We start from the raw sequence: 11,362 nt of genomic DNA on the forward strand, positions 1-11,362 counted from the left end.
ATTAAAAAATCAACTTAAAAAACTTATAAGTTGTAATGAAACTTATAAGCTGTTTTGTAAAAATGTTGATTTGTTAGTCTCCCAGAAGTGTATATTTACTTGTATGGTACTATTGTGATGAAATCCATACATAACTAATCAAACTGAATTCTAAAATATAATTTTTTCCTCATGTTTGATACAAGCAATGACTGTTGGGAAACAATTATTATATTAGCTAAATTATGGCACTGGTTGAAAGTTACAAAGATTTTAACCAGAGCGTTACGTAATACTTAGTTAGTTTGAATAAATACTTACATATATCGAGCAGAACGGATTTTTGTATAAATATCTTTAGTACCGAATAGCTAAACACTACTACAGCATTTTTCTAGAAAATTTGCATTGAACTATCAGATGCAGATAATTTCTCACCTAGCGAAAGCCCGTAGAATCTACCCTACAGAACGCGTTCAATAATTTGTAGTCAAAAACGTGTTTGTCTACACCTCGATGTAAGAACAGTTTTAGTGTTTAGCTTTTAGCAATATTTAATTGAGTTTTTATTGTTTTTAAATTATAACAGTGAGTAACACTCATATCTGTGATTAAGACGCATTTTTGTCTAGCTAGCATACCTTGAGGCGTAAATAAATCGATTTCGATTAATAGTTTCTTACTTTAAAATATTTACGTGCGTCAAATTAGCGGCGGTGACTTAGCGTCGAATTTTGGTACTTGTTATCGGAAAACTATCGGTCACTTTCAAATGCATTTATTTATGTTTTTAAGCACGAAACCAAATAAATTTAAATGCAGAATTGCAAAAAATTAAATTATTTACTATCTACATTCATTTATTTTTGAATTTTAATTTATAATATGGGTAAACAAAGGGGTTGAAAAGTTAGGTTTTCGCCATTCTTTAAATATCTTACTTCAGGGATAATGGCCCCGAAAACCGCATATACACGATTGAAGTCTATAGTTTCACCTATCCAATAGTGAAAAATTATAAAAACCGATCAGCACGTTTTTAAGATATTTGTACTACAGTGCAGCAACCTCGTTGCTAGCCCCATACAAAATGACCGTAAAAAATCACCCTTGCACTTGAACCCTAATAACTTTTCTCAGGGATAATGGCCCTCAATGCACGGTATACCAACTTGAAGATACATGTTTAAGGAAGCTTTACGCATTAATTCTAAGCAAATCGAGCAGCCAGTTTTTTAGAAAAATGGCAAAATGTAAGCACACCTCATGTTGTTCATTCAAAATGCCTATCGAGCTACTAGCTCCAACGGGAACCGAACCACTGCTCGGAATCAGTGTTGAACAATGTTATAAAGTATTGGGCGGGAACAAATTAATTCAAAATACTTGTATATGAAAGAGAAATGCAGTAATATATAAAATAATTGTCATTTTACAATAAAACATTATCTTTGGTAAAATAGACTGCTGCAAAAGACGATACCTATGCATTTAAGTATTTATGCACGTATCATAACAAAAAGGTGGCAATATTTCAACCTATATTATTCTATTTCTCCGATAATGGCCCCAAATGCACGGTAGTTTAACATATAGATCGCGAATTATCAATCATTTTGCTTTTTACATCAAGAAAATCGTCCAGCCAGTTTTAGAGAAATTCGCATTTTTCTATTTTTCTTATTATACCCTCTGTTATGCAAAAAAAACTAGCTGGCAACATTACATACTTAACATATTCATTTATCAAAATGGCGACAATATTTCGACCTTTATTATTCTATTTCTCCGATAATGGCCCCAAATGCACGGTAGTTTAACATATAGATCGCGAATTATCAATCATTTTGCTTTTTACATCAAGAAAATCGTCCAGCCAGTTTTAGAGAAATTCGCATTTTACTATTTTTCTTATTATACCCTCTGTTATGCAAAAAAAACTAGCTGGCAACATTACAAACTTAACATATTTATGTTAGGGGCTGCCAACTTATGAAGAATGCAAACATAGAGATGTAGAATGTTTCAATATATATAAAGTATATTAATTTAATATAAATATCATGATTACATAATATTCATCGTCATGTATACTTTTACTTATTTTCACAAGCTGGCATCTTTATATATTCCATATCATTATGTTTGCATTCTTCATAAGTTGGCAGCCCCTAACATAAATATGTTAAGTTTGTAATGTTGCCAGCTAGTTTTTTTTGCATAACAGAGGGTATAATAAGAAAAATAGTAAAATGCGAATTTCTCTAAAACTGGCTGGACGATTTTCTTGATGTAAAAAGCAAAATGATTGATAATTCGCGATCTATATGTTAAACTACCGTGCATTTGGGGCCATTATCGGAGAAATAGAATAATAAAGGTCGAAATATCGTCGCCATTTTGATAAATGAATATGTTAAGTATGTAATGTTGCCAGCTAGTTTTTTTTGCATAACAGAGGGTATAATAAGAAAAATAGAAAAATGCGAATTTCTCTAAAACTGGCTGGACGATTTTCTTGATGTAAAAAGCAAAATGATTGATAATTCGCGATCTATATGTTAAACTACCGTGCATTTGGGGCCATTATCGGAGAAATAGAATAATATAGGTTGAAATATTGCCACCTTTTTGTTATGATACGTGCATAAATACTTAAATGCATAGGTATCGTCTTTTGCAGCAGTCTATTTTACCAAAGATAATGTTTTATTGTAAAATGACAATTATTTTATATATTACTGCATTTCTCTTTCATATACAAGTATTTTGAATTAATTTGTTCCCGCCCAATACTTTATAACATTGTTCAACACTGATTCCGAGCAGTGGTTCGGTTCCCGTTGGAGCTAGTAGCTCGATAGGCATTTTGAATGAACAACATGAGGTGTGCTTACATTTTGCCATTTTTCTAAAAAACTGGCTGCTCGATTTGCTTAGAATTAATGCGTAAAGCTTCCTTAAACATGTATCTTCAAGTTGGTATACCGTGCATTGAGGGCCATTATCCCTGAGAAAAGTTATTAGGGTTCAAGTGCAAGGGTGATTTTTTACGGTCATTTTGTATGGGGCTAGCAACGAGGTTGCTGCACTGTAGTACAAATATCTTAAAAACATGCTGATCGGTTTTTATAATTTTTTCACGATTGGATAGGTGAAACTATAGACTTCAATCGTGTGTATGCGGTTTTCGGGGCCATTATCCCTGAATTAAGATATTTAAAGAATGGCGAAAACCTAACTTTTCAACCCCTTTGTTTACCCATATTATAAATTAAAATTCAAAAATAAATGAATGTAGATAGTAAATAATTTAATTTTTTGCAATTCTGCATTTAAATTTATTTGGTTTCGTGCTTAAAAACATAAATAAATGCATTTGAAAGTGACCGATAGTTTTCCGATAACAAGTACCAAAATTCGACGCTAAGTCACCGCCGCTAATTTGACGCACGTAAAATATTTACCCTCACTGGCAAACTTATCGATGAAAATGCAAGCAATCGATATATGCCTATCTGGCATATATAGAAGCTATAAAGACCAAGGTGGCAGAGCGGTAAGCGCAGGTGGTATACCAGAGCCGAAGGGAAACGCAGCTACTGAAAAACCATCGTTTCATGGTGAACCCTAAACTACGACTACATGCTCAGCCGAAAAAACTTGCTAAGATTTTGTTTCTTTTATACAGAGCACCAACAATTAAAATCCTGAGTTTTAGTTTATGTGAATAACAATGAAGCATGATAATATATGTACTTAACCCTTAAGCTGTTTCCAATCTATATAAATTACAATGGTTCTTAGTATATTAGTATTTCGATAACCCTGTATCTATACATCGATATTTTTAAAATATTGGTAATAATAGCATCCCTGACTGTGTATGCTGAACTAGTTCGGTTCCCTTCTTGCGACAGTTTCTTATATGTGTCGCTGTCGTTTTCTTCGGCTTTTTTTGCACATTGTGTATTGATTTTGTTGCATTTAATTCATTGATCTTACTAAAATTTACAACTCATAACAGTTAATAAATTGGTAAGAGTGCATAATGCGAAAAAGTAAAGTTCGTTTTTATTGATTATTTAATATTTGTGATAAAATGGTACTAAAATTTGATATATTTGTAGAGCGTCCATTGGCAGCATTGCCAGGTCAACCTAAATTTGCGAGCATACATGTACATATACAGTGCGCATTAAAAGTTATTTTAGTTTGCCTTCGTTGTAATCCATATTACTTTTGTAATTTATACAATTTATGTTTTATTTTCAGATTCTACAAAATAAAATGCATTCATGTATTGATTGACTTGGCTAGATTGCTTAATGTCAACAAACATAGTGAAGCAAACTTCCCAGATTCTGTCGATATTCATATATAAGTGGTATAAAGTATAGCTCTGTGATATGGAAAGTACGGAGTTTACTGGATCGAATAATTCCTTGGGAGTTGCAGTGGCCGAAGAGCTCAACTCTGAACAAATTATACGCTCAGACATCGAAAATTCTGGGGTCAACTGTTTGGCACGGATCGATATGGACTTAGACGCATATAAAACGGAAAGCATACATCATAACTTGACCAACAATCATTCAGGGTTTCGTTGGAAGCGTGTCCTTAATCCAACCGGTCCCCAACCGCGGCCGCGACATGGCCACCGCGCAATAAATATAAAGGAACTTATGGTAGTTTTTGGTGGTGGTAATGAAGGAATTGTGGACGAGCTGCACGTTTATAATACAGGTATACCATATTAGATGTTGAGGGTTATTTAGTAATTAGTAGTAACTTTTATCACGCATAAAAAATATTTTAGGACTCGAGACTAATCATTTTGTTTCGCTTTTTCTTTTAGTTACCAATCAATGGTATGTGCCGGTGTTGAAAGGTGATGTGCCGAACGGATGTGCTGCTTATGGGTTTGTCGTGGAGGGAACACGCATGTTTGTTTTTGGCGGCATGATTGAATATGGGAAATATTCAAATGAGCTCTACGAACTTCAGGCAACCAAGTGGGAGTGGAGAAAAATGTATCCGGAGTCACCAGATAATGGCTTGTCGCCATGTCCTCGTTTAGGTCACAGCTTTACGATGGTGGGGGACAAAATATTTCTCTTTGGCGGATTGGCAAATGAATCGGATGACCCAAAAAATAATATTCCAAAGTAGGTAACAAACAAAAATTTAATATATATTTGAATGTGTGCTTATGGTAAAATAATTTTGTCAGGGAGTCAGTATATTATAGTGTGTTGGAACCCAAAATAAAAAGGGGTGGTCCGGTTCCCGGTTCATATAACAATTACGCAAATTTAGTGTCTGCCAAAACTAGTTACATATTTATTTTATAGATGCTTTTAATACTAAAATAAAATAACTTACTTAAACACACCATTTATTTTATATAGATATCTGAATGATTTGTATATATTGGATACTCGTGGGGTACATAGTCACAACGGAAAATGGATAATTCCTAAGACATTTGGAGATAGCCCTCCACCACGCGAGTCCCACACTGGAATATCCTTTACAAGTAAAGATACTGGCAAGTTAAATTTGCTGGTATATGGAGGAATGAGTGGCTGCCGTTTGGGCGACTTATGGTTACTTGAGACTGGTATTCTAATTAAAACTGAATCTTCTCTAAGACTTCTAGCTTACCCGTCCATTCGAATTGCAGATTCCATGACATGGGAAAAACCGCGTACTAGAGGCCAATCTCCACTTCCGCGTTCATTACACAGCTCGACAATGATTGCAAACAAGATGTATGTTTTTGGCGGATGGGTGCCGTTAGTGATTAATGACTCAAAAGCGACCACTGAGCGGGAATGGAAATGCACAAACACACTGGCCGTTCTTGATTTAGGTACCTATTTTGCAATAAAGATTTAATAGCTAAAGCTTTGAACTAGTTTTATCACCTTAACAAACTATATGAAAGTTCCGTAATTTTTTAAGTTTCATTTGCATCAACATACTTATTAATATTTATATTTTCAGATACAATGATTTGGGAGAATGTCACCTTGGACACCGTTGAGGAAAATGTACCAAGGGCACGAGCAGGTCATTGCGCCGTTGGCATTCAAAGTCGTCTGTACGTATGGTCCGGCCGAGACGGTTACCGCAAAGCTTGGAACAACCAGGTTAGGGTGAGATGATCTGCTATCATAGACTGTAAACTCTGTGTAGTGCACAAATATATATACCATATAGCGGGTATACCTTGCCCTTTTTCACCCTTTTTCCGCCCGTGAAAAATTGAAACCGAAGCATTAAGTAGTAATCTTCCTTTGTATAGGTCTGTTGTAAGGATTTATGGTACCTGGAGGTGACGAAACCACTCTATGCAGTTAAAGTAGCATTAGTGCGTGCATCCACGCATGCGCTGGAGCTTTCGTGGACGGCTACAACCTTTGCCGCTGCCTATGTGCTTCAAATTCAGAAGATCGATCAAGCACCAGCAATAGGCAGCACAAAGCAGAGCCATAGTCAGAGTCAGACTCTCATTCAACAACCCACGACCACCGCCAATGGATCCGAAAGTACGCCTTTAGTAGCGTCTGCTGCATTGAAGTTCGAAAAAAACCCAATTTCAGTGTTGCATCTGACTGGAGCCAAGAGTCCATCAGTGGGTACTGGGCAGCCTATTACGGCTTTAGCCAAGTCATCGGTTGGACAACCTCAGGCTTTGGGCAGCGCTGTTTTCGTAGCCCAGACGCTGCCACAAACGCAAGGTAGCCCCGTTCAAGTCAAGGCTGCTGGCTCATCAACAGTGTCTGTTTCCTCGGAAACAATCCCCTCAATGTCAGCGACAGTTAGCGTGCAATCACAACTATCGATTATTAGCAGCACTGCATCAAGCATCAACCCGGTAAACAGCGGCAGCGGAGGCAGCGCCATTATGCCAAAGTTTCGACCCAGTTCGTCCATTTCTAAGACGTCGTTGGCTGCAACCATATCCTCTGCAACGACTTCTGCCCCGGCTTCTCAAATAAACGAGGGTAACATTGGTGTTCAAAATGTTGCCGTTCGTGTAGCAAACACTGCAGGGACCAGTGGAATAGTGCTCACCTCCCAGACATCGACAGGAGCGTTGCGCATTCTTCCTGGTGTATCGACCAGTACTGGCGTGCCCGCTGGCCAAACATTACGCCTAGCCACAACATATAGCAATAGCGGAAGTGGCTCAACTACCACAACAATACTAAAAGCTTCTCAGCCCAGCGCCACCGCGCAGCTATCAAGCGGCGGATCGCAGACAAGCTCCCCGGCAGCAACTGTTACTACGTCCGTTGGGGGCAAACAGTATTTCATACAAAAACCACTTAACCTGGCTTCAAATGTACAGCTGCAGTTTGTTAAAACAAGCAGTGGAGGTATGACGGTGCAGACGTTACCTAAGGTCAACTTTAATATTGCAAAGAGTGCTACCCAGGGCCAGGCCATCTCCATTTGTAATCAACAGCTGACCTCCGGCTCTACACAAATTCAGGTAAGATTATAAGCCAGTACGATTTAAAAATGCTTTATTTATTTTTATTTTTCATACAAGATAACATCTGGCAGTAGTGTGCAGTCAAAGACAGTAACGGCTACAGGTCAAAATTTAATGGCGACATCTACTGGAGCGCCTGGCTCACACCAACAATCTTCTCTGCAGCAGCACCAACAAAAACCAATAGTTTCTGGCAATGTTTTAAAGCTGGTATCACCTCATACAGTATCCGGCGGCAAGTTGATCATGAAGAATTCGAACATTCTGCAGATGGGCAAAGTTACGCCCAATGTGATGGGGGGAAAGCCAGCTTTCGTCATCACCAACAAGCACGGCACTCAGATAGGCAACCAGCAAATCATTATTGTTACCACTGGTGCCAGTTTACGAACAGTGCCGGCTAGTTCTGTGGTGAGCAGTGCTGGTAGTTCGACAGGCGGTACGAGCATAGTGAGCATTGTTGGTTCGACAGGGACAACGGCTACGCCTATTGCCGTTGGCGGACAGCGTGCTATAATATCCAATCAAAGTAACGTTAAGATGGTCCGCAACATACCAGGTACACCTGGTGCTGCTGGGCGACCCATCACTCTGACCTTGCCACAAGCATCGTCCTCCACACATATGTCTGGAAGCTCAAGCCATGTAATGTCCCAGAAACTCACCGGAACGTCACTGGCGCAGAAAACTGCCGTGTATATTGGTGGCAAGCCAGTTACAGTAATGAGTGCAAGTTCCGGCATTGGCTCACCAGGTTCCAGTTCCACAAATAAGTTGGTAATGTTGCCAGGCGCAACGGCTGCGAGAAAGGGATTTGTCAACATTTTTAACACTGGTGGTGCAAGTGGTCATGGAGGTGGTCAACGCACATTGACATTGGCTACCAGAAGTGCGCCAGCAAAGACTGCGGCCGTGCAGCTAAAGGAGAAGGACAACAGTGCTGTTGAGCCAGCGGTTACAATTGCCACGATAGCTGATTCAGCTTGCGCCGAAACCGATCCTATCGATGATATTATTGAGCAACTAGACGGTGCGGACGACTTACTAAAGCCGCTTAAAAATGAAGCCCGAGAACCTGAAGACATTGAAGATGATAATGCCGCCGCAACTTCAACATCAACACCGACATTAGTTCAATCGGCAACGCCTATCACTGGACCGTTAACCATAATGTCTGATGCACAGGATACAGTGCCAGAAATTAAAATTCCAGAGACTGTTGACGATATTTCCGGTGTTAGTAGTACTACGGATGTTCAGAAAACATTAACTGCAACTAGAGATAGAAATTCCGTAATTGGAGCACGCTCAACCGAGAATATCGACTCGAATGTAAACATAAATATTTCATTATTGTTTAAAATTGGTTAAAAACAATTATTTTTTGTTTGCAGTCTGGTTTCCCTGCAGTCGTTACAACCACTGCAACGGACTGCAATCAGCCAACGGCATCTGAGACTGAGGCTGCAAATATATTAACTACAATAAAATCAGGTGAGGCTTTGGGCAGTAGCGGTAGTATTTTCAAAGACACTGCGATATCAACTACAAGCGAATCCGACTTAGAGCAAAACCCTTTATCGATTCCCGTTCTCCGGCATCATCACCAAAACGGTTAGTGTAGCTCCACTTCCATACGGGATTTTTTTTTATTTTGGTCTTTTATTCAATATTATAGTAGACGGCTCTCATTTGGAGGCCCTCGCTTCTGCAGCTGTAATGCAAGCGGCCACCGCTTCGGCAGATTCAAGTCAGGCAGCCAGGAGCCTACTTGATAGCTCGTCAGCCGCCCATCTTAGCAGTACAAGCTACAAATCAACTGAACAACAAAACAAAAACAGCAATGACAACAATGTAAGTAATTTTGACTGTCTGGTTGTGAAATTTAGGAATCCAACATTTACGATTATCTTTTCGTACCTTAGGTCCCTGTCACAGTTTCTAATACAGTTGACGACAACGATAAGTGGCATACGGTGGGCATATTCAAGGAACTTTCACATACTGTAACTAGCTATATCGATTATAAGTACTTTAACGAGTCTCAGCTTGAAAACTTTGACGCCGATAATCTGCCAGACTTAGCTCAATATCCGCGCATCAGTCTGGATCCAGGAACCGCCTATCGTTTTCGCCTAGCTGCCCTTAATACATGTGGTCGAGGCGAATGGGGGGAGGTTTGTTGTTTTTTTTTTTACGATCACAAGCCAAGCAAGTTTAAAATTTTTGAATTATTTTTATTTTGTTTTTAATGCTTTTGTAAAATTTGTGAGCTTTCTTTTTAAGATATTGTTTGTATTCTTTTGTTAGATCTCGAGCTTTAAGACCTGCCTACCTGGTTTCCCTGGAGCCCCGTCGGCCATCAAGATATCCAAGGATGTTAAGGAGGGTGCACACTTAACTTGGGAACCTCCTCCAGCTCAAAAGACAAAGGAAATCGTTGAGTACTCGGTTTACCTTGCAGTAAAGCCCACTACGAAAGACAAGGTGGCATCACCACAGTTGGCTTTTGTTCGCGTTTATGTTGGGGCGGCAAACCAATGCACAGTACCCAATGCATCGCTGTCTAACGCACATGTTGACTGCTCCAATAAACCGGCTATTATCTTCCGAATTGCTGCGCGCAATCAGAAGGGATATGGCCCTGCGACGCAAGTCAGATGGCTACAAGGTAAATATTGATTTATTAACTTTCTCTCCTTTAAGCCAAAATATATCTACATTCAATTCTTAGATCCGACTACAACCAAGTTGCAAGGTTCCGCAAATACGACTAGCTTAAAGCGTACCCAGGAAAAAATTGCCGCGTCTCCTGCAAGCAGCTACAGCTCACCGCAAAAACGTGCCCGAAGCACTGGTCTGCAGGGCTTGGAATGATTATCATATACATTTCAAGGCTAATTTGAAAATAAACTGTACAGTGTCCTCGGTAGTAACAGGATCCAGGAAATGCTGTTGTCAAAATGCTTCCATTAGAAAAGGATCCTCACCACCGTCAATAATAGACAAGGAAGGGCGTGGTAAGATGTATTAGTTTAAAATAAGTATATGCTTGCATGCTAAATACACATGTTGTTTTAAGTCCGAAAGTCGAAAGTAACACATTAATTGATAAAATTTGTGAATAAAAATGAATTCTAAACTATTATATACTGCCCAAATTACTTATAATAAAATTACATAATAAATTACAATAGTAAAAAGTATCTTTGGTTCTTTTTATACCCTGAACCCATTAAAAATGGGTATAAGGGTATATTGTATTTGTGCAAAATCCAAATGTATGTAACAGGCAGAAGGAAGCATCTCCGACCCCATAAAGTATATATATTCTTGATCAGCACCAATAGTCCGTCCGTCCGTCAGTCCGTCTGTCCGTATGTATGAACGCAAGGATCTCAGAACCTTTAAGAGCTATAGACTTGAAATTAGATGTAGGTGCTCCTAGTGCCTGCGCAGATCGAGTTTGTTTCCGATAATCGATAACTTACTCCGTTTTCAAGCAATCGATAAAAATCGATATCGATATCCTGTTTTTTAGGCAATTTTGGTAAATAATAAGAGCTAGAGTCACCAAACTTGACATATAGCTTCTAAAATAGAATATATATATGCATTTGATGTTGGAAGAGGAGGGTTCAGGGTATCCCCTAGTCGGGAGCTCCCGACTAGAACCTCTTACTTGTTTATAATTAAAATTTACTCAGTTATTACAGAATTTGGTACAAATCTGTAATGTTTTCAAGGGTATTTAATTTTCGGCATCAGATGTAAAGTAATGAAACAACTAGTGATTTTTTGGCGATTTAATTACATGTTATACTTATAAGTATGTACATATTTTAAACTTATTGCATATCTTCTTTATACACGTTC

General features: G+C 38.6%; 1 protein-coding gene across 2 annotated transcripts; it reads left to right on the forward strand.

Annotated features, from left to right (window-relative positions):
* The first annotated feature begins 3,928 nt into the window (after window positions 1-3,928).
* LOC115766740 (host cell factor) lies at window positions 3,929-10,652 on the forward strand. 2 transcript variants are annotated; one of them, XM_030710705.1, is made up of 13 exons: window positions 3,929-4,017; window positions 4,255-4,725; window positions 4,838-5,147; window positions 5,391-5,602; window positions 5,666-5,854; window positions 5,989-6,140; window positions 6,290-7,483; window positions 7,544-8,818; window positions 8,881-9,100; window positions 9,165-9,340; window positions 9,412-9,663; window positions 9,797-10,157; window positions 10,221-10,652. In XM_030710705.1, exons 2-13 carry the CDS (start codon window positions 4,389-4,391, stop codon window positions 10,361-10,363), a joined length of 4,821 nt encoding a protein of 1,606 aa, XP_030566565.1. In that variant the 5' UTR covers window positions 3,929-4,017; window positions 4,255-4,388; the 3' UTR covers window positions 10,364-10,652. The 2 variants fall into 2 exon arrangements, with proteins under 2 accessions (XP_030566565.1, XP_030566566.1); XM_030710706.1 differs by having other exon boundaries at window positions 5,989-6,134; window positions 10,221-10,651.
* The last annotated feature ends 710 nt before the right edge of the window (window positions 10,653-11,362 follow it).

This window comes from Drosophila novamexicana, unplaced genomic scaffold (genome assembly GCF_003285875.2).
Source record: "Drosophila novamexicana strain 15010-1031.04,08,12 unplaced genomic scaffold, DnovRS2.1 tig00001222-arrow-arrow-pilon, whole genome shotgun sequence".
Classification (NCBI taxonomy): Eukaryota; Metazoa; Arthropoda; class Insecta; order Diptera; family Drosophilidae; genus Drosophila; species Drosophila novamexicana.